The sequence below is a fragment of the Lethenteron reissneri genome, chromosome 9 (assembly GCF_015708825.2).
Source record: "Lethenteron reissneri isolate LAM-NWPU_2019-01 chromosome 9, ASM1570882v1, whole genome shotgun sequence".
NCBI classification, from domain to species: Eukaryota; Metazoa; Chordata; class Hyperoartia; order Petromyzontiformes; family Petromyzontidae; genus Lethenteron; species Lethenteron reissneri.
Window position 1 is genome coordinate 14,238,140 of NC_083787.1, and position 21,901 is coordinate 14,260,040.

Below are 21,901 nucleotides of genomic sequence, written 5' to 3' on the forward strand. Positions count from 1 at the left end.
AGCTTCATAGCTCATCGGATTCCTTCTCCTCCAACTCTCAATAAAGATTCAGATTCTGAGCGGGAGCTTCTGCTCCTACTGCTGCTGCCACGGGTGGTGAACATCCCGGGACGGGAGCACGCCGAGCCGAGCCGGGGAGCTGTCCAGCCGCACGTCGAACTCCAATGTCGGCGCACTCGACCAAGAAGCGACCCCCCCCCCCACCCCGAGTCCCCACCGCTCAAACCACACCGCGTGTGCTCGTCTTTGCCACGTCTGCGCCTCCATCTGACGACCTTTTCAACCTGTCCCGCATTAGCCGATTTCTCACCGCACAATTCCTGGCCCAAGCCATTTAATGATGTGATGTCTGACTCCCTTGTAGTCTTGTTGTTCCTCCTCCTATGTTGAAGGAGCGCGCACTCACTGTGGTTTACTGTTATGGTCCATAGTTGGGATTGCCTGGCCACAGTCGGTGGCGAGATGGACGCCACGGTGGCGAGATGTTAACTACCTCGCCTGGTACACAGGAGGTCGTGGGCTCGATTCCCACCCTGAGGCCTGCTGTATATTTGGAGTTTGCATTTCTCTCACACCGTGGTCGCGTGGCTTTATAAACATGCGTTTAGAGCAGTTGGCTGCTATGTATATTTCCACGTGATAATCCACTTCGTTGAGCATTCATTTGTGGCCAAGTCGTTTTTTTTAAAGAGCTATATAGCTCAGTGGGACTTATCTGTTGAAATAAAAAAATTATGTAGTTCTTTCAGTCGCACTACTGTGGCTTTTCTATAATTTCAAATTCATGTGTGCATCAGTCTGTACATGTTCTTGGCACGGTCGATGGTTCCATCACCAGTGCCTTCAAAAGAGTAATGACAAAGCCAGATGGTGCGATTTTTGGGGGTCTCGAATGAGGTGTTTATTCTGTACGTTCGCGTTGTTCCACTCTGTTCTCCAGCAGCGTTCTTCCGCAACCTGTGAGATTCTAGGATGGCGATAAGCAGCGCGATTCCAGAAGGGACGGTTCGAGATTTAAGTTGGCAGACAGGAGCATTGTTTGAGATTGTGGTTGATGATGGGTAGGTGGCTGTCGTTGACAAGAAAACGTGTTGACCCCCTTGCAGTCTGCAGTCTCATGCGGATATTTGGTTGCAGATTGTTCGCCAGGGAATGGTAATAATAATCCGTTTATGTAGCAATTATCATCAAAGATCTCAAAGCGATGTACAGGACACAGCAGCAGCAGCAGACAATCAGCATACACAATAATTATAAATACATTTAAAAAACAATTTACAAACGAACTAAAAGTTTAATAAGCGGAAGCGTATACATAGCTTTTAAGACACTTGTTTTAATGTCCACAGACTCAGAGATCCTGGTATCTCGTGCAAGAGCGTTCCATAGTCTGGGAGCTACACGGGAAACATCTCGGTCACCCTTAGACCGAAGTATCGACCTGAGAATGCAGAGAAGATCTGCATCCCCGCATCTGAGGGACCTTGTGGGGAAATATGGTTGCAGTATGTCATTGATGTCGGCTGGGGCAAGATGGTTCGCTGCTCTGTATGTTAATATGATTTCAAACTGTATGCTACGTGTGAAACTGGAAGCCAGGGCAGGCGAGGCCAACACGGGTGTCGATTTCAGTGTTTTGGTTATGACGTGCATCGCGTTATATAAATTGTGCACCTGGCAAGCACATCACTCCGCAGCCGAGGCACTGCAATGTCAAACCGATCCAGTGTTCTCCATTGCACGTGCCGTGTGTAGCCAACCGTGCTAGGTGGAGGTGCCGGAGGACAACTAAACACATCAGCCGATGCTCCATGTCACGGGCAAATTCAGTTTCATTAATTTGGTATAGCCCTGTGAGCCATTCGGCTCTTGATTCGGGTGCAAGAAACATCTTAAAATGACTATGTGCAAACAGAAAATCCAAAAAAAGACAGCAAAATATTGCAGAAAAAGCACTGTACGCCAACGCTGTGTGAAAAAATCCCAGTGGGATGCAAGTCAAACAACAACAACAACCACAAGACAACTTAGATTAAGGCCATCAGTCCAACTCCGTACTACAACAAACAAACATGGCCAAACCAAAAAACTTTTCGAAATCACCAAAATAAAGCCATTAAAGCCTCCTGTCATAGAACCAATCGTTGCACAGGCTCGCTCGGCGAACGACTGGGAAAGACACAGCTTCAAGATTAAGTTGAGTTGCATGTGTTGCAAGGATGATGAGTCCCTCCAGCCAGTTCCCCGGATTATTTCTACACAGGAGATCCGAGGTGGTGCGTGCGCACAGCAGCAGCAGTAACAGCAAAGACTAAGACCCCAACGCGAACAAATATACGAGTTCAGCAGAGTCATCTTCTTGGTTCTTTCGGTAAAGTCACATAGAAGGGAAATAATAAAATAATAATATAAAACATTAAATAATTCTCACGACGTTTCGGCCACAACGCAAGCAGCCGTCGTGCGTTGTGGCCGAAACGTCGTGAGAATTATTTTATTATGTTTTATTTTTATTATTTTATTATTTCCCTTCCACGTGACTTTACCGAAAGAACCAAGAAGATGAATTCCTGCAGTCACGAAAGCTTTAAATCGAAATTCAGCAGAGTCCTTAAGGAATATTCCCACAACTTCCCGAGCGAGGTATATTGACAGCTGAGACCGAACACTTTCTCCATCCTGGAGGAGCAATCCGATGAGCTGCGAGACTTCTTTTTCACAGATGTCCAGCAAAGGGCTGTTACAGCAACGATGACAACAACAATAACATCGATAGGAGTGCAAAGGTGAGAGAAAGTTCGCGGTTCAAATCCAGCGGCCGCCCTGATTATCACCGCGAGTGCATCAGCCATACAGATGGATATAAATGCGTCGTTAAAGCCTCCACCACCCGACACAGCCAATTAGTAAGGTTTGTCACATAAACAAAACGTGCCAATTCGTTACTCGTACAGCACACCGGTGTGTTGGAGAGTAAACCCACAAATATTTACATTTGTGGGTTCACTCTCCAACACACAAATATGTTCTGTTCACGTGAAAACCCGTACTAATTGGCTGTCGGGTGGTGGCGGGTTTAACGACACATTCATATGTTAGGCGTTCTAACCAGAAAAACCTCGATAATCGATATTGGCCGCGAAAGCTTAACTGCGTGTAAAACTAACCGTGCATTTGTTTTATGTAACGCACGTTACAGACGAAGACGCTATCTATATATACATGCTGTGCATAGAACGCCAATGTAGAATTCCAAATGCTAAATTATTAAAAATAATCAAATCAACAGCGACGAACATTTAGCTATTCTTAGGTTTTTTCGGTAAAGTCACGTTGGTAAAACATTAAAATTAATACGTGACTTTACCGAAAAAACCTAAGAATATGAATCCTTGCAGTCACAAAAGCTTCAAATCTAGAACATTTTGCTGTTTTTTCCTGGATTCATCTGTTTGCGCATAGTCACTTTAAGATGTTTTCTTGTCCATGTTTTTTTGTTGTTGCGGTTACACCCGATTCAACAGCCGAATGGCTCACAGAGCTCTACCAAATACATAGAAATGGAACTGAAACACCATCCACCGACACACACACACACATCCATAACAATGACGTCACTCCCGCAATTCACAACGAGTCGCGATGACGTCATTCGCTCGCCGTCACAGCCCCGCCCCCCGCTGTTGGCGTTCGTGTCCACGCGCCGATGACGTCGAGGCGCGTCTCCCTGGGCAACCACCCGCGGAGTTTCCACCCCCAGACCCCGTTGCCGTGACGACAACGATGGCGGAGCGCGACGCGGAGAGCATGGCCGAGGAGGAGGAGGTCGCGCCGCCTCGCGCCGAATCGCCGCCGCTCGAGGAGCCGCTGGCGCAGCGCGTACGCGGCCTGCAGTGAGTAGCAGCGGGGTGGTAGCGGCTCGCACACAGCGGGACTGCCGACACAGAGAGAGAGAGAGAGGGGAGAGAGAGAGCCCCCCCCCCCCCGCCGCCGCTCAAGGGAAAGACCCCCTAGGGAGAGGGACCCCCAGGGGAGAGGGACCCCCAGGGGAGGGGGGAGAGAGAGGGACCCCCCAAGGGAGAGAGAGAGAGACCCCCCAAGGGAGAGAGAGGGACCCCCCAAGGGAGAGAGAGGGACCCCCCAAGGGAGAGGGACCCCCCAAGGGAGAGAGAGGGACCCCCCAAGGGAGAGAGAGGGACCCCCCAAGGGAGAGGGACCCCCCAAGGGAGAGAGAGGGACCCCCCAAGGGAGAGAGAGGGACCCCCCAAGGGAGAGAGAGGGACCCCCCAAGGGGAGAGAGAGAGACCCCCCAAGGGAGAGAGAGAGACCCCCCAAGGGAGAGAGAGGGACCCCCCAAGAGGAGAGAGAGAGACCCCCCAAGGGAGAGAGAGGGACCCCCCAAGGGAGAGGGACCGCCCAAGGGAGAGAGAGGGACCCCCCAAGGGAGAGAGAGGGACCCCCCAAGGGAGAGAGAGGGACCCCCCAAGGGAGAGAGAGAGACCCCCCAAGGGAGAGAGAGAGACCCCCCCCAAGGGAGAGAGAGACCCCCCCAAGGGAGAGAGAGAGACCCCCCCAAGGGAGAGAGAGAGACCCCCCCCCCCAAGGGAGAGAGAGACCCCCCCCAAGGGAGAGAGAGAGACCCCCCCCAAGGGAGAGAGAGGGACCCCCCCAAGGGAGAGAGAGGGACCCCCCCAAGGGAAAGAGAGAGACCCCCCCAAGGGAGAGAGAGAGACCCCCCAAGGGAGAGAGAGGGACCCCCCCAAGGGAGAGAGAGAGACCCCCCCAAGGGAGAGAGAGGGACCCCCCAAGGGAGAGAGAGAGACCCCCCCCAAGGGAGAGAGAGAGACCCCCCAAGGGAGAGAGAGAGACCCCCCAAGGGAGAGAGAGAGACCCCCCCAAGGGAGAGAGAGAGACCCCCCCAAGGGAGAGAGAGAGACCCCCCAAGGGAGAGAGAGAGACCCCCCAAGGGAGAGAGAGAGAACCCCCAAGGGAGAGAGAGAGACCCCCCAAGGGAGAGAGAGGGACCCCCCAAGGGAGAGGGACCCCCCAAGGGAGAGAGAGGGACCCCCCAAAGGAGAGAGAGGGACCCCCCAAGGGGAGAGAGAGGGACCCCCAAGGGAGAGAGAGAGACCCCCCAAGGGAGAGAGAGAGACCCCGCAAGGGAGAGAGAGGGACCCCCCCAAGGGAGAGAGAGAGACCCCCCAAGGGAGAGAGAGGGACCCCCCAAGGGAGAGAGAGAGACCCCCCAAGGGAGAGAGAGAGACCCCCCAAGGGAGAGAGAGAGACCCCCCAAGGGAGAGAGAGACCCCCCCAAGGGAGAGAGAGGGACCCCCCAAGGGAGAGGGAGAGACCCCCCAAGGGAGAGAGAGACCCCCCAAGGGAGAGAGAGAGACCCCCCAAGGGAGAGAGAGAGACCCCCCAAGGGAGAGAGAGAGACCCCCAAGGGAGAGAGAGAGACCCCCCAAGGGAGAGAGAGAGACCCCCCAAGGGAGAGAGAGAGGACCCCCCAAGGGAGAGAGAGAGACCCCCCAAGGGAGAGAGAGGGACCCCCCAAGGGAGAGAGAGAGACCCCCAAGGGAGAGAGAGGGACCCCCCAAGGGAGAGGGACCCCCCAGAGAGAGAGGGACCCCCTAGAGAGAGAGGGACCCCCTAGAGAGAGAGAGGGACCCCCCAAGGGAGAGAGAGAGACCCCCCCAAGGGAGAGAGAGGGACCCCCCAAGGGAGAGAGAGGGACCCCCCTCGGGAGAGAGACCCCCCAAGGGAGAGAGAGGGCCCCCCCAAGGGAGAGGGACCCCCCAAGGGAGAGAGAGGGACCCCCCAAGGGAGAGAGAGAACCCCCCAAGGGAGAGAGAGGGACCCCCCAAGGGAGAGGGACCCCCCCAAGGGAGAGAGAGGGACCCCCCAAGGGAGAGGGCCCCCCCAAGGGGGAGAGGGGACCCCCCCAAGGGAGAGAGAGGGACCCCCCAAGGGAGAGAGAGGGACCCCCCCCCCAAGGGAGAGAGAGACCCCCCCCAAGGGAGAGAGAGAGACCCCCCCAAGGGAGAGAGAGGGACCCCCCCAAGGGAGAGAGAGGGACCCCCCCAAGGGAAAGAGAGAGACCCCCCAAGGGAGAGAGAGAGACCCCCCAAGGGAGAGAGAGAGACCCCCAAGGGAGAGAGAGGGACCCCCCCAAGGGAGAGAGAGAGACCCCCCCAAGGGAGAGAGAGGGACCCCCCAAGGGAGAGAGAGAGACCCCCCCCAAGGGGAGAGAGAGAGACCCCCCAAGGGAGAGAGCGAGACCCCCCCAAGGGAGAGAGAGAGACCCCCCCAAGGGAGAGAGAGAGACCCCCCAAGGGAGAGAGAGAGACCCCCCAAGGGAGAGAGAGAGAACCCCCAAGGGAGAGAGAGAGACCCCCCAAGGGAGGAGAGAGAGACCCCCCAAGGGAGAGAGAGGGACCCCCCAAGGGAGAGGGACCCCCCAAGGGAGAGAGAGGGACCCCCAAGGGAGAGAGAGAGACCCCCCAAGGGAGAGAGAGAGAGACCCCCCAAGGGAGAGAGAGGGACCCCCAAGGGAGAGAGAGAGACCCCCCAAGGGAGAGAGAGGGACCCCCCAAGGGAGAGAGAGAGACCCCCCAAGGGAGAGAGAGAGACCCCCCAAGGGAGAGAGAGACCCCCCAAGGGAGAGAGAGACCCCCCCAAGGGAGAGAGAGAGACCCCCCAAGGGAGAGAGAGGGACCCCCCAAGGGAGAGGGAGAGGACCCCCCAAGGGAGAGAGAGAGACCCCCCAAGGGAGAGAGAGAGACCCCCCAAGGGAGAGAGAGAGACCCCCCAAGGGAGAGAGAGAGACCCCCCAAGGGAGAGAGAGAGACCCCCCAAGGGAGAGAGAGGGACCCCCCAAGGGAGAGAGAGAGACCCCCCAAGGGAGAGAGAGGGACCCCCCAAGGGAGAGAGAGAGACCCCCAAGGGAGAGAGAGGGACCCCCAAGGGAGAGAGAGGGACCCCCCCAAGGGAGAGAGAGGGACCCCCCCAAGGGAGAGAGAGAGCCCCCCCCAAGGGAGAGAGAGGGACCCCCCAAGGGAGAGAGAGGGACCCCCCTCGGGAGAGAGACCCCCCAAGGGAGAGAGAGGGACCCCCCAAGGGAGAGGGACCCCCCAAGGGAGAGAGAGGGACCCCCCAAGGGAGAGAGAGGACCCCCCAAGGGAGAGAGAGGGACCCCCCAAGGGAGAGGGACCCCCCAAGGGAGAGAGAGGGACCCCCCAAGGGAGAGGGACCCCCCAAGGGAGAGAGAGGGACCCCCCAAGGGAGAGGGACCCCCCAAGGGAGAGAGAGGGACCCCCCAAGGGAGAGGGACCCCCCAAGGGGAGAGAGAGGGACCCCCCAAGGGAGAGGGACCCCCCAAGGGAGAGAGAGGGACCCCCCAAGGGGAGAGAGAGAGACCCCCCAAGGGAGAGAGAGAGACCCCCCAAGGGAGAGAGAGGGACCCCCCAAGGGAGAGAGAGGGACCCCCCAAGGGAGAGAGAGAGACCCCCCAAGGGAGAGAGAGAGACCCCCCCAAAGGGAGAGAGAGAGACCTCCCCAAGGGAGAGAGAGAGACCCCCCCAAGGGAGAGAGAGAGACCCCCCCAAGGGAGAGAGAGAGAGACCCCCCCAAGGGAGAGAGAGACCCCCCCCAAGGGAGATAGAGAGACCCCCAAGGGAGAGAGAGGGACCCCCCTCGGGAGAGAGACCCCCCAAGGGAGAGAGAGGGACCCCCCTCGGGAGAGAGAGAGACCCCCCAAGGGAGAGAGAGACCCCCCAAGGGAGAGAGAGACCCCCCCAAGGGAGAGAGAGACCCCCCCCAAGGGAGAGAGAGAGACCCCCCCCAAGCGAGAGAGAAACCCCCCCAAGGGAGAGAGAGACCCCCCCCCCCCAAGGGAGAGAGAGAGACCCCCCCCCAAGGGAGAGAGAGCCCCCCCCAAGGGAGAGAGAGACCCCCCCCAAGGGAGAGAGACCCCCCCAAGGGAGAGAGAGACCCCCCCCAAGGGAGAGAGAGACCCCCCAAGGGAGAGAGAGACCCCCCCAAGGGAGAGAGAGAGACCCCCCCAAGGAGAGAGAGACCCCCCCAAGGGAGAGAGAGGGACCCCCCAAGGGAGAGAGAGAGAGACCCCCCCAAGGGAGAGAGAGAGACCCCCAGGGGAGAGAGAGAGAGACCCCCCAAGGGAGAGAGAGAGACCCCCCTCGGGAGAGAGAGAGACCCCCCCAAGGGGAGAGAGAGAGACCCCCAGGGGAGAGAGAGAGAGACCCCCCAAGGGAGAGAGAGAGAGACCCCCCCAAGGGAGAGAGAGAGACCCCAGGGGAGAGAGAGAGAGACCCCCCAAGGGAGAGAGAGAGACCCCCCCAAGGGAGTGAGAGAGACCCCCCCAAGGGAGAGAGAGAGACCCCCCCAAGGGAGAGAGAGGGACCCCCAGGGGAGAGAGAGACCCCCCAAGAGAGAGAGAGACCCCCCAAGGGAGAGAGAGAGACCCCCCAAGGGAGAGAGAGAGACCCCCCCAAGGGAGTGAGAGAGACCCCCCCCAAGGGAGAGAGAGAGACCCCCCCAAGGGAGAGAGAGAGACCCCCCAAGGGAGAGAGAGAGACCCCCCCAAGGGAGAGAGAGAGACCCCCCCAAGGGAGAGAGAGAGACCCCCCCAAGGGAGAGAGAGAGACCCCCCAAGGGAGAGAGAGAGACCCCCCCCCCAAGGGAGAGAGAGGGACCCCCTAGAGAGAGAGGGACCCCCTAGGGAGAGAGAGGAACCCCCAAGGGAGAGGGACCCCCAGGGGACAGCGACAGAGAGACCACAAGAGAGAGAGAATGTAAATGGACAGTGAGGGACCCCTTAAAGGGGGGATAGGAACCTGCAAAGGAGAGGGACCCCGCTGGAGAGCGACAGAGAGACCACAAGAGAGAGAGACTCCAAGTCAGAGTTCTTCACTCATTCTTAGAGGGTGGCCACTTTTGCCGATAAGACATTATCGGTGTGAGGGCCGCCACACATTTTGAGACGATTGGCTACCACTGGGTTTGACAGCAGCACCATGATGATGGGGAGTTTTGTCACACGTTGTGTATTGTCGGGGGCTGCTCGTCATGGGCCGCACTAAAGGCCACTGATGACCACTGCTCTAAAGGGAGAGAGACAGCAAGAGACAGAGAGGAAGCAAGGGGAAGAGTGGGCTCCCAAGATTGAGTGAGACCCCGCAGGGACAGGGAGAGACACCAAGAGAGAGAGAGAGACACCCTTTGGAATGCCTTGTTTATTCCAGTGTGCAGCCAAGGGTTTGTTTTCCACATGTACAGTACTGGGTTTGGGAATTCACCGTGTTATATGAGGATAGTTACATTTGTTTATATATCTGTGGAGTAGCTACATAATACACTTAGGTGTTTTTCGGTGAAGTCACGTAGGTAAAAATAAAAAATAATAGAAATAATAATAGAAATAAAATAATAAATCACGACGTTTCGGAGGCAACACAAGCTTCCTTCATCAGGTGTTAAAAGGCACAGCAAAATAACTGTAGTGGGAGTTATTTGTGATGGGACATTATTATATAGGGTAAAGACATTAAAAAAATGTTATTTCTATTATTTTTCTATTATTTTTATTTTTACCTACGTGACTTTACCGAAAAAACCTAAGAGTATGAATCCTTGCAGTCACGAAAGCTTCAAATCTAGAATAAGCTACGTAATATATAGCTGACAAATCACAGGGTTTCTAATGACATCACATGGGAAGTGGCATTTTGCAGGTGTTAACCCAATGGATCCTCTTTGGTTTGGCACATTGGCCTCAAAGAATTCGGGGATTTTCCCGTATGAAGCGTCTATGTTGTGCTCAGTAGTGAAATATACTCGCTCCAGACGTGTATACCCATGATCAAGTATACAGATCCACAACGTGTAATGGAACTCATTAAAAACATGTTGGTCAAATCTCATTCCAAATGTGACCTGTCAACCAAGCACTCACACTCTCATGAGTAATCCTTGCAACTATATTTCCTTCTTGAACCCTAAAAATGTTTGCAATATGAATACACCATCAGAAATGTTACATGGAAATTCATTTATTTCGGATAGAGTATGATGGTAACTTCTAGATATATTCGGGACATCTCTCACAATGTACAGTATTCCTAGAATGTACTTAGATTTTGCAGCTTCAAAGTAAAGTTTTGACTTCTCAATTCGGTGAGACGGGGGCTAGTATTATGATCATCTGTAAAATATACCCAATATTTGTGACACAGCAGTAGTCTAATCCACATTCACTTGTAACAGCGTCTTCCTGTGTAAGAGACCAATTGCTGTTGGTGATATATGTCGGTCAAAAGCACAGCCCAATAAACTTTACCCATCTGCTATTTGCCTTTTATGTAGGCAAACAAATGAAGTCCTGCTTGCAGAGACGGAGATGTTTGAGAAATACTTTAACCGTTTGGATCCCAAAGATTTAAACAGCACTCCTTCTCAGGGTCCGACACCCACCACTTCAATGCAGGACCTGCAGGTCAGTATGCAATTCAACGTGCATCTATATATCAGTGGTGATATATTGCACATGGGCACAAAAGCGAGTTTTATTTTCTTTGCATGATGATTGATGAAAACACTTAAAAGTGTTTCGCAAGTTGAGAGGGCTAGCCACTGAACTGAGCAACTGTAGTAATTGGAATCACAAAGTTTCGGGTTAAAAAACAACATTTGGCAGTGTTGTTGTGTTTTCCAAGTTCAAAAGGGGAAAACTAGAAATATGATGTCCACAACTGTAATTGACAGAACAATTTTGACGACAAAATGAGAACAACCCGGTTCTACACTATTTCACGCTGTGATTTGAGTAAATTTCTGGATAGCATTTACTATATATCTTCATCAGCCATGATCTATCACTGCTGGATGAAGGCCTTCTCAAGCCATTGCCATCTCTCAAGGACTCGGATTACACCAATCCACCTAGCTCCTGCTGTCAATTTGATTTATATATGTACATATTTTCTTATGCTTTTAATATAAAATCCAGTGATTGAATCTAAAGATTATTTTTGAGTACTCCATTTAGATATTTGATCAATTCCTTAATTTTTCTATTTGGGGTACTCAGGGAAACAACATATATGGGACAATAACACTCAATCCACACATTAGTAATCTATTTGTTGCACTACCATCTCCTAGCCACCTCAGAGCCCAACAGGTAAGCAGTCTCACACCTCCACTGTACTGGATTACAGATGTGCATCACCGCTATGAAGTTTATGTCGATAATAAATGTAACTATCAGATCATGTTGAACTGCATTGAAATTCAATCGTAATTTCTGGACTTAAACTCCCAGGCAGTTGATTTTCATTGTAAATGTTGTGGATTTACTCTCCAACACACCGGTGGTGCTGAAGTAGTAAACTAATCGACGCGTTGTTTACGTGACAAACCTTAATAGCTGTGTCGGGTGGTGGAGGGTTACGACACATTTATACTTACGCGATCAAACCCGAAAACCTTTATTATGAATAATATTGGTCGCAAAAGCCTACGTGTTAAACTGATTTTCATTGTTGGGAAATAGATAAAGAATCGACCAAAATAACCATGTATTTTTTGTGTCATTGCGCATTGATGTTTCTCTAAAATAAACGTATCTGGCAAAACAATATCTTCTTCTTGGTTCTTTCGGTAAAGTCACGTAGAAGGGAAATAATAAAATAATAATAATAAAATACAATTCTCACGACGTTTCGGCCACAACGCAAGCAGCCGTCCTTAGGTGAAGAACAGGTCTGTCGGAAAGACAGCGTCCGAATGAACACCGCCAAGCTTGGCAGCGTATATTTAAGCTGGGTTAGGGGAGGAAGGTCGTTCCGACAGACCTGTTCTTCACCTGAGGACGGCTGCTTGCGTTGTGGCCGAAACGTCGTGAGAATTGTATTTTATTATGTTTTTATTTTATTTTATTATTTCCCTTCTACGTGACTTTACCGAAAGAACCAAGAAGATAAATCCCTGCAGTCACGAAAGCTTTAAATCGAAATTTAACAATATCTGTTCTATTGAATGCCTCTAACCAACGTGCACTCTGCAACCTCTCTTAGACCCGGGGGCTGCGTCGCTCACGGTCGCGAGGCAGTTCGACTGACCGACCGCTGCGGCTCACGGCGGCACAGAAGTGCGAGCTGGCACAGACGGAACTGGAGCAGCTGCGGGCCGAGCTGTTGAGCACGGGCGTAGAGGCTGAGCAAGTCCTCGACACCTACAAGGTCGCACTCGGCATCAAGTGTCTGACCCAGAGGTCGCAAACGGGTTTTTATTCCTTACCCGTACCCGTAACCGGCCGCACCAGGGTCGCAAATGGGTACCCGTACCCGTACCCGGTCGCACCAGGATCGCAAATGGGTACCTGTACCCGTACCCGGCTACCCGTACCCGGCCGGGTATCGGGTAGGGTACGGGTACCCGATTGTGACCTCTGGGATGAAGCCATGTTGCAGGCGTGGGTGGGTTGATTCGAGGAACTTGAATTGTGAGAAGAGACAAGACGTTGGGAAATTAGTGACAAACAGTTACTCGCCAGTGACTCGCGGTCTACCCGTACCCGGCCGCACCAGGGTCGCAAACGGGTACCCGTACCCTACCCGATACCCGGCTACCCGTACCCGGCCGGGTATCGGGTAGGGTACTGGTACGGGTACCCGATTGCGACCTCTGGGATGAAGCCATGTTGCAGGCGCGGGTGGGTTGATTCTAGGAACTTGAATTGTGAGAAGAGACAAGACGTTGGGAAATGAGTGACAAACGGTTACTCACCAGTGACTCACGGCCTACCCGTACCCGTACCCGGCCGCACCAGGGTCGCAAACGGGTACCTGTACCCGTACCCAGTCGGGTACGGGTAGCCGGGTATTGGGTAGGGTACGGGTATCGGGTACCCGATTGCGACCTCTGGTCTGACCTCACTCTACTCAGATTTGGCAGTTGGCAGCATCAGGTTTACAAAACTTTTGGCCACAGTGCGTAAGTATGTATGGTGAACTTCTTTCGCACCGTACGTAGTCAACCGTGCTAATCAGACCCGTGCTGAGCCAGCCTGGCTTTTTCTCATTAGATACCAGGTTGTTTTTCCACTGCAGAAGCCGAGCCATGCCGCTGATCTTACGTGGAATTAACGGTGATGTTTGTTGCTGGCCGTTTGACATTTTGGGTCTTTGGGCATTTTCTGAGCAATAGTACAAAAAATAAAAAAATAAAAAAATTAGAGTATATCAAATTTGTGCTGTTTAAGAAAAGCATAATTTCCTGTGTGTTATGTATGTATTCGACATTCACCTCAGCTCATTCTGCAGGAAGATACCATTGTGACATGGGGTGGTTCGGTGTGCTGGTCATGTGCCTTTGTGTCTGGCGTGGAGGTCAGGCCACGATGGAGGAGGCAGACATTAGGCTGACAGAGTTCAGGAGAGCGCAAGTGGAGTTCGAGCGCGATATCCTTAAGACCAAGACGGGCACTGGCAAGGGACGAGACGCTGCCAGAGGGTTGGCTCGGCTGCCGGCCGACAAGATCCTGCACTACATGGAAGACAGGATTCATGCTCGGGTACAGCCACACGCATCCCGCACTTATCCTTCCTAGACTTTAGCACATGGCTGCGAATGTCCTTTGACACCTCACAAAAATATAAAGGTGGCTAATGGATTTGAGTCGTCCCTCCGTCGTTTCTCGGATGCACCGCTGCGGGTGGTTTGTGCGTTGTTGCGGTGGGCTTACGACCGGAATTGGATCCAACGTGACCGTTATTTTTCGTGCGCAATTTTATTCCGATAGAAAATTGAGAACGGCTTGTATTTTTATAATTCTTGGTTCTTTCGATTGCTTGTGTTGCAGTCGAAACGTCGTGAGAATTTTTATTGTTTTATATTTATATTATTTTATTATTTCCCTTCTACGGACTTTACCAAAGAACCAAGAAAAATGAATCCCTGCAGTCACGAAAGCTTTAAATCAAAATTTTGCTTGTATTTTGTCAGCAAGAGGTAAATTCCAACAATCTACAAGCGTCTCCCTGCCCAAGCGAGCGATGGGATCATACTCACTTCTGTTGGTGGCCCTGAGCCAATGGACGAAATGCCACATTGCTTTAGTGGGAGCCAGACACCCCCCATATGCTAACCATTGTTGATCTCCCTTCCCACAAAGTGGGAATCAACTTTTTATTGCCTGGGGGGGATAATGAGCTGTGCCAACAACTGACTATGATTTGACCTCGCCACTCTTTCATTGCAAACACGTTGAGCAGAGGCCCGTCTGGCCAAATACGGATGACGAGTGGGGCTTAACAATGTGGCATATTCGCTGTCAAATTAAATTCAAGATTCACGTTTCAAGTGACCCCAAGGTGACCTGCAGTAACATGTTTATTATGATATCAGTGGATCTGTGTTGATAGTGGTACACAAGTAAACACATTTTTGACCACGTTCAGCCTTAAATCTGCCTTTTTAGCAATAACATATTATTGATTAAAATTTTCGTCATTTCCCCCTTTATCCAATTGCCCTTAAAAGGAGCCATTGCCTGAAACATTTGTCTGCTTTATAATTGTTTTCTGTTTTAAGACAGTGTTAGTGATGGATGTGCTTCGTTATATTTCTTGGTTGAAACATGACCACGGATAAATATAATTGCTCATTGCACATCCATGGAGAGAGTTTTTTTCTAAATGTAATTTAGATGACAATAGGTACAAGAATGGTACTGATTCAAATAATCTTTCATTGAGGTAATTGAATGAATGTCGCTGTTGTAGTGTTGTTAATTTCATTAAACATACGCCGTGGGGGTGGCTCTGCATTGGTGTGTAGTGTGTTTGATATCGCATTGTTTGCCGAATAATATTCTCTTTGTCACCAAAGGTATTGTAAAAGTGATTCGTGTTTTTGCAGCTTCGCCTTGAGTCTAAGCCCTCGGGGGAGTCGTGTACGATGAAGAATGTTGAGGGTCATTTGTGTAAAAGTTTGCACTGCCTGGAGCCTGTGGCTGGGAGCAAGCCAAACTTTTTGTGATAAATCTCACAAATAGTTCACGTTGTTGTCAGTACCTCAAGGACTGCGGTTGTCGTGCTGAACGAGATTCAGCCTGAGGCCATTTGACCTATTCGTAGTGAGACAATGACTGCCTCCCTGCACTCATACACCAGATTGTCTCATGATGCACTTCTTTGTGACGATATTGCCACGGTCATTGCTTTCACAGCTAGCAAATGTCATTCTCCCAAGACTTGCAGCACTTTTTTTAACCCACTCTGGTTCGACATCTTATACAGACCATATGGCTCTCTAGAGCATGCACAAATATGTAATGCTACTACATTGTCCCCCACTCTCATGTTATGCTTACGATATGGCAATATGTTCAGGAGCTAAATGCCATTCTCACGACGTTTCGACTGCAACACAAGCAATCATCATTAGGTGTGAAATCCACAGCAAGAAAATTTGAAAAAAGTGGCGGTTTTCTCCTAACGTCAGCACCACGAACAGCGATTTTAAAGCTTTCGTGACTGCAGGGATTCATATTCTTGGTTCTTTCGGTAAAGTCACGTAGAAGGGAAATAATAAATAAAATAAATAAAAATTCTCATGACGTTTCGACTGCAACACAAGCAATCATCATCAGCAATCACCATTATGCCCTCTCATGGTGTGAAAACCACAGCTGTGGTTTTACACCATGAGAGGGCATCAGGAGTTCGTTCGTGTAGTTTTGCGATTTCTTCGTTAAAGGAGCGCAGACTACAGTGCTTCACAGTTGCATGGCCACAATTGCACAACTGTGACTTGTGTGTCTTTAATTTTCCATATATGAAGGAGATGTGGCTGCGATTAGCACGGTTGGCTACATACGGTGTGAAAGAAGTTCAATATGCATACATGTGTGCATCGACCTCGTGACGTTCTGATGCAGTTGATGAATCCATCGCCAGTGTTTTCGAGGTAGAACGTCAAAGCCACGGGGTGCGATGTTTGTATCTCGAATGTGGTGTTCATTCTGGACATCCACGTTGTTCTACTCTGTTTGCCAGCAATCTTCTGGATCTGGGTGAGATTCTACGATAGTGACAGCATGATCCCAGAAGGGGGATTGGGACTCAAGTTTGCTGCGAGGTAAACTGCTGAGGTCATGGTCGATGATGGTTGTAATGTGGTTGTCGTTGACAAGAAAACGTGTGAACTCCCTTGCAGTTTGCATGTCTCTGTGGATATTTGGTGGCAGAACGTTCACCAAAACAGTGAGCCAGGGGGGTTGGTTTCGGTGTCCCGGTTATGATGCGCATCACGTTGTTCACTCTCATAAGACATTCAATTAACTTGATGCATCTGTATTTACTCAAAGTCACAAAGTTATGTGAATTTTTTTCCCCGTTACTCTCAGGGTGTTATTTCTTGCAGTCCTTCGGCCAAGAGACTGACTGTAAACACCACCTACTGAGCCTGCATGTTTGAGAAGTTCCAAAATTCAGATCGCAGTCACGCACAAGTCACTATTTGCTGCTGTGTGCTATGTCGGCGCAGGATACGCTGATAGAGAAACTGCGTTTAAGGAATGGAAGCCTGAAGATGCAAAACAAGAAGATGCTCCTCCAGCTACAGCAGGTCAGACATTGATTCATTTCCCCTAAAATCCTCAACGTTGTGACCTCACACTGCAATCTCTTACTTGCACGTATACACTAGGCCCAAAGGAAACTTCCTTGCAAATGCAATCAACTGCTCTATGTAGAAAGACGGTGGTTTAGGAGACGGTGTATGTTTCCTCAGTTACAATTCATTAACATACTCACACTTTATTAAATGTGTAAGGGATGCCGAGAGGTGAAACCTATTCGGAAATTTAATTAATATACACTCACTATGTCTAACGGCTCCTCCTCGTGATTTCGAATAGCGTGCTCACCTCTCATTGGTGAGGAGCTAGCATGGGGGCAGCCAACATAGGGGATACACAAATCGGATTTGAAGGTGAAGAACAATCAGGTCGGATTGGTTGTCAAGGGAAAACTAAATGGAAATGAGGGGATCGGTTGGGAGACTGTTAGGGGAAGTGAATGGGATTTGTGGAGAGTCATGGAACGTTTTGGGAACGGATGGAGAAGGGGATAAAAGTACTGTATGGGTAGAAGGGGTGGTGCCTGAACGGAATGATGCACTGATGTGTGACGTGCTGTGCGGAAGATGGGATGAAGACCGAGTTCAAGACTCACACGACTGGAAATCCTTTACAAACACATCGGACTAATGCAGTCACCGGTTATTTTCACTGAACTGTCCTTACTCTGATTGGGAAATACATCGTTTCACTCTTGGCGAATGCGTAACTTCAACATTGCTACAGAGCCTGGATGGCTGCATAACCTACTGGGTCGAGTAGTTGCCGCTGAGCAAAGTTGACGGTGCATGTAACCATTGCAAGTTGTCTGGCTATCAGTTCGGGAAGACAAGTCTCGCTCACGTCCCATTCTTTAAACAGCCAGTGCTATGTGTGGGATACGCCGTGTCTGCAGAAGGAGGAGATGGGAGAGGCTCTACACGAGGTAGACTTCAGCCAGCTGCAGATTGAGAACAATCAATTCGTGGAGAAAATTGACGAGAGGAACCAGGACATGCTGAGGCTGAAACTCACGGCGGCTAACACATTGCAAGTCCTCAACTCCTACAAGGTATGGCACTGGAGTGCAAGGGGGGGGGGGGGCATTGGGGTGCAAGGAGAGGCACTGGGGAGCAAGGGGTGGCAATGGAGTGCAAATGATGGAAAAGAATCACTGATAATATTGGCTGGAACACCCACGAGTTAAATTATTTGTAAGCCTTATAATTTGAGTTACAGTCAGCCCTAGCCATGTCTTTGCATTACACTGACATTGTATTGAAGTGTATGGGAGTGACCTTGCAGCATAACCGTCAACCCCTTGTCAGTGCCCTACTTATTACAGACACATCAGACCTTACTGGTCACCCGTGCCCTTATACATCTTAACGTTCGTCCTACAAAGTCCCATCACAAGGGGGAGAAGCACAAACAAATAGACAAAACAATGTTTTGTTGTTGCCCGTATCGAAACGGCTGTACGCAGTATGGACCTAAAAAACTCAATTTCCCTGTACAAGGATACAGGATCAAATACTTATTTCCCTCATTAAAATGCAAATCAATTTATAACATTTTTGACATGCGTGTTTCTGGATTTTTGTTGTTGTTATTCTGTCTCTCACTGTTCAAATAAATCTACCATTAAATTATAGACTGATCATTTAATTTGTCAGTGGGCAACGACAAAATCAGCAGGGGATCAAATACTTTTTTCCCTCACTGTATGTCACAACCACAGTGCTTGAAGACCATCATGATGTACTTGTAACTTCAACATCTGTATTTCTCATTAACACCACTTCACATGGGTGTCATACAGCCCGAGACGTACGGCCTCGGTGTGCCCCTGCAAGGGCCGCTTGTTTTCTTTTCCGTTGCGTCGTTTCGTTAAATCGACAACCTCTAGGCAGCTGTGACAGCAACACTCTCGTGACATGGGGCAAGGAGTGACGATGCTCACCACGAGACGCTTGTGAGGCAGTTAAAACGGCAGGAATAACAGTTGGACGATAAGTGGACACGCATTCTCTTTTGAAAAAATAGAAGAGGTTTTGCCCTTTCTGGCAATAAAACAGGTGTTAAGATATTCTTGGTTCTTTCGTAAAGCCACGTAGAAGGGAAATAATAAAAATAAAACAATACAATTCTCACGACGTTTCGATTGCAACACAAGCAATCATCATCAGGTGTTAAGAGGTTCAAACACCAAATATAAACCTTTTCTAAGGAATCAATTTCGCAGTAACCACACGTACTTGTGGTGAACATGCAAACAAACATACTCTGGTTACATAAGCAATGTCTTGAAACTGATTGGCCTACACCAGAGACAGCTTTCAATAGGGCCTCGTCTCACCACCAGTGTCAAACCAGACAACGCTAAAAGCCGAACAGTACAAAGACAATGCCACTATCAGAACATTTCTAGATCGGGGTGATATAAGAATACTTTGATACTGCAAAAAGGTCCACTGTTATACACGTTCATTGGTTGCACTCCGTTAATGTGCAACCTTTAACTGTACTATGAGCTGTCAGTCAGCAAACCTCTTTCCTCTCTACATCAGAAGCAGAATCTTATATAGACTGAAGGATCCGATGAGCAATACAGCTCTCTTTCACAGATGTCCAGTTAGGGGCAGGTCAGCATGTTACAACACAAACAATACACAAACAAACGACCAGAGTGCAATAAGCCCGGCACAGACACCGTTAGCATCGTAGGGGTGAACGTGCGATGTTTATGTCGCGTACTCCGCGTGTCTTTGTTGCGCTAAGCATATTACGGTTACGCACGGTTGTTGAGCAGCGTCTCATTTGTGATCACAGAAAAAACTGAACCTGCTTATGGAGGAGGCTCGGACCATGGAGCGTGACATTGCTTCTCGGCACGAGATGCTCAAGAGCATCGACGTGGAGACCGTGGCGGTGGAGGAAGTGAGACCTTGACATTGTGCATGGCAGGGGCATAAGTTCATCATTCACCCTGCAGTACACAATTAAACATTCCTACGGAGGGAGCTGGTTGGAACGTTGGGTTGCTCGGTCAATGGCCAGGGTCAACGGCAGCGTGGTGTATTCCGCAAATATGCCCGACTGTGAGGGGGGCACAAGCCGGCGTGAGTAGTTAAACGTTGAGTTTTATAAGGGCACCACGGGGTGACAAGCCCCTCCCGACCCAGCTCCACCCCTCCCACCCAGCCCCTCCCCACCCAGCCCCTCCCCACCCAGCCCTACCCTCCCCACCCCCAGCCCTCCCCACCCAGCCCCTCCCTGCACGACGGACACAATAATCCCTGTGGGCTGGTGTAACCAGGAGGTTCCGACCAGTACCGTTGTGTTTCTAGCCAACGTCGAGATGACAGGGTGAGAGATGGGCAACATCAGGATTCGGATTGAACTGAGAGTTGTGGCTCAAGGGGTTTATGCTTAAATAGTAGACAAAAGTATCTAGGAGTTAGCTGTGTGCCTTACTAGGTGGCCATCTTATGTTAATTGAGTTGTCTCTGGGTGAATGAGCAGGAGAGGATGAAGGCAGAACGTCTGAACAGGCAACTGCGGGCACAGCTGTCCGAGTTCCGTGTCCCTCCCGTGATGGAATACGTGCAGCACAAGGCCCAGTTGCTGGACTTGCAGAATGAAGTGTGCAGCTGGGAGCGTAAAGTGGAGATTGCAACGGTGAGTGCATGTCGTAAACACTTGTTCATTAAACAAACACGAATAGCTCCTCCCTGGTATTGGTCCAGGTGCGTACCAGCTCAGTTGGTTGTCGATATTAGGCATATACAAAGGCCTTGAACAAGCAGCTCACTGGAGATGCACCAAAAGTCATTCCAAGATTCCACACAACAGAGTAACATTTCATCACATCCACACGATGTTCAACCACCACACTGCAGGTCACAACAACTTACTCACCCACTCACCGCACTGCAGGTCATAACTTACTCACCACTCACCACACTGCAGGTCACAACAACTTACTCACCCACTCACCACACTGCAGGTCATAACTTACTCACCCACTCACCACACTGCAGGTCACAACAACTTACTCACCCACTCACCACACTGCAGGTCATAACTTACTCACCCACTCACCACACTGCAGGTCACAACAACTTACTCACCCACTCACCACACTGCAGGTCATAACGTACTCACCCACTCACCACACTGCAGGTCACAACAACTTCCTCACCCACTCACCACACTGCAGGTCATAACTTACTCACCCACTCACCACACTGCAGGTCATAACTTATTCACCCACTCACCACACTGCAGGTCACAACAACTTCCTCCACTCACCACTCTGCAGGTCAACATTTATCTGATGCGTCTCTCCCATCGTCTCTTTTGACAAGCTCTTATAACCTTTCCAGAAACATGTAACTCATATATATAAAACTAGTGCTGTATATTTGCTGACCGCTTGTTGCCTTGAAGCCTGTGCTTATCAACTGTGCTTTGTATTGTTTTGTATGTGCAGCAAGAAGGCATAGTAGGGGGTACAGGTTGTGCATCGGCCAGTCAACTCGGTCAGTCAACCCATGGCACCTAGCTCTGCCCCATACTTCCTGCCAGTGGGCGTTTGCCACTTCACATAGCCTTAAAGTGCACACAGCCTGGCACAAGCGCCTTGGTGATGTCACCCCACTTAGTGGTGAATGGTGGTTATATACAGTACGCATGTGGCATTTCTACTTGTGCACATAGACCTGTGTGGGATGTTTCACACATGTAGCTTTATGTTCGTTAAGCCTGTTTGTGTACATGTATTTACATGATGGGCACTGTCCAAGTGTGTGCGCGTGCCCTGGTGTGTCTGCTATCATGATTGTGTGCAGTAAGATGTGTGTTGATAAACTGTTATATTTGTTAACAGACGCAACTACAGGCTCACAAAAGCACCTGGAAGAGGCTGAAAAACAGCCAGCGTTCAGCACAAGGAGTATCCAGTGCCAGACTCATCACAGCACCTCCCCAGATAATACAATTGGGATAGATCCATGGTGGAGCCAGTGGGGGGGGGGGGGGTGGCACGTGCCCCCCCAATGATCCGATCGAATTCCCTAATTTCGATCGGATCATTGGGGTTTATTCGTAATAAATCGGCATTTTGCGACCCCCACTGCCACTGTGTAGCATATTATTGTGTGCCAGGGACTCTATGAGATGATAGGACAATAGTCTGAGTCCATAATTGGCAATAAGTAACGGCAAAGCAGTTATAAGTGACTCACAGAATTGTGCGCA

At 50.4% G+C, this 21,901-nt stretch overlaps 1 protein-coding gene across 1 annotated transcript; it reads left to right on the forward strand.

Moving 5' to 3' along the window:
* Nucleotides 1-3,642: 3,642 nt before the first annotated feature.
* Nucleotides 3,643-21,651, forward strand: LOC133340378 (coiled-coil domain-containing protein 113-like). The gene is given in 10 exon segments (XM_061548519.1): nucleotides 3,643-3,893; nucleotides 10,381-10,510; nucleotides 12,093-12,257; nucleotides 13,412-13,591; nucleotides 16,567-16,647; nucleotides 17,556-17,711; nucleotides 19,472-19,579; nucleotides 20,165-20,320; nucleotides 21,531-21,569; nucleotides 21,571-21,651. Coding segments are annotated over 10 exon segments (1,332 nt in total). The 3' UTR covers nucleotides 21,637-21,651.
* Nucleotides 21,652-21,901: the final 250 nt, after the last annotated feature.